We start from the raw sequence: 1,867 nt of genomic DNA on the forward strand, positions 1-1,867 counted from the left end.
GACAAGACACATGGTATTACTTCAATTCTTCTGAATTTGTGAGATTTGTTTTGTATGTTCTCTGATGTTTTATTGGAATACTTTGTAAATATCTGTTTGCACATAGTCACAAAATAGGATGAATAGAACTTGAGAATAAGAACTTTGAGAAACCCTCAGTTGCTTTGGGTTGTAACTGAGTCCATCTTTTGATTGTAACATAATAAAGATGCAGGTGATACTCAGAAAGGTAACACTGCAGACACCCTGATTCAATCGCTTGGAGCTCTTTTGGTTTCAGTAGAAAAATATCTGTTCAAAATATAAAGTTAATACATGAAAGTTCTATGAAATTCAGTTTTTAGTGTCTATAAATAAAGCCTCATTGGCTCACACATAAAAATAAAATTAGATTAAGCTATTGAAGCCATACTGGTGTTTTGGTTCACATCTGCAATCTTAGCACTTGGTAGTAAGTTCAAGAGGGTTGTTATGTCTGAGGACACCCTGGGACACAGGGTGAGTACCTGGCTGCCTGGGTAAAAGAATAAAACCCCATGTCAAAAATAAAACCAAAGGAACAAAACAGATGCTATCAATTTGAACTATCAATTTGACAACTTTTTGGTGTTTTAATATATCCGAATAAAGGAAATGAGGAGAAAGCATAGCAAACAGTTTTTTTTAAATGTTAGAAACATTTAAGGTGCCAACAAACAGAAGTTACTTCTCTATCCTATGAGAAGGTCCAAGTCTTTTCCTGAGTCTCCTCATGGCTGACTTCATTTCCTGGTTCCTCAGAGTGTAGATCAAGGGGTTGAGCAGAGGGGAAATAACTGTGAAGGTGACAGAGATGGCTTTATCTGTGGGGAGAGCAGTGAATGGTCTGGCATAGACATAGATGCAGGGCACAAAATGCAGGGTGATTACAGTGATGTGAGAGGTGCAGGTGGAGATGGCTTTTTTCCTGCCCTCTCCTGAATGAGACCTAAGCAATAATAATATGACCATGTAAGATATCAGGAGCAAGAAAAACCACAGCGTAGTGAGCATCCCATTATTGGAAATCATCAGCAGCTCGAGCACAAAGATGTCTGTGCAGGCAAGTTTGATGACCTGGGGGACATCACAGTAGAAAGTGTCAAGAACATTGGGTCCACAGAACGGAAGTGTCAGCAAGAGAGAAATCTGCACTATGGAGTGGGCAAAGCCCCCCACCCAGGAGGCCGCTATTAACCCAATGCAGCGGCCTCTGCTCATGATGGTCACATAGTGCAGGGGCTTGGAGATGGCCACGTACCGATCTAGAGCCATCACAGAGAGAGAAAACACATCCACTCCCCCAATAAGGTGGAAGAAGAACATCTGAGTGAGGCAGCCGTTGAAAGAGATGGTCTTTCTGTCTGAGAGAAGGTCCACCAGAACCTTGGGGGCAGTGATGGAGGAAAAGCAGATGTCAGCAATAGACAAATTCCTGAGCAGGAAATACATGGGGGTGTGAAGGCGAGACTCGTAGGTCACTGTGACCATGATGAGCAGGTTCCCCAGCAGAGTTGTCACGTACACCAGGAGAAGGAAGAGAAACAGCACCATGCTCACTTCGTGACTTTGGGTCAGGCCAAGGAAAATAAGTTCTTTGACCCTGGTGTAGTTTTCCATCTCATTTAATCTTCCTCTTTCTTTGCCTTTTTGTTTTAAGCCTCTGGTTGCTTCTCTTGTCTTCCTAAGCTCCTAGGGTACAACTCAGACGCTTCTCATCATGACTATAGTGCCTGAAATTGATCAAGTTGTCCACTTTCTAAATATTGCATTTAATCAGATAATCAAATCAAGTTGACACATGGAAAATTATTCAATAATGCTCCAGAGAGTAACACTGGAAAAGAAA

General features: G+C 41.7%; 1 protein-coding gene across 1 annotated transcript; it reads right to left on the bottom strand.

Annotated features, from left to right (window-relative positions):
* Positions 1-702: 702 nt before the first annotated feature.
* Or4d10 (olfactory receptor family 4 subfamily D member 10) lies at positions 703-1,638 on the bottom strand. Its single transcript, NM_001000762.1, has one exon. It carries the CDS (start codon positions 1,636-1,638, stop codon positions 703-705), a length of 936 nt encoding a protein of 311 aa, NP_001000762.1.
* Between the last annotated feature and the right edge of the window lie 229 nt (positions 1,639-1,867).

This window comes from Rattus norvegicus, chromosome 1 (genome assembly GCF_036323735.1).
Source record: "Rattus norvegicus strain BN/NHsdMcwi chromosome 1, GRCr8, whole genome shotgun sequence".
Classification (NCBI taxonomy): Eukaryota; Metazoa; Chordata; class Mammalia; order Rodentia; family Muridae; genus Rattus; species Rattus norvegicus.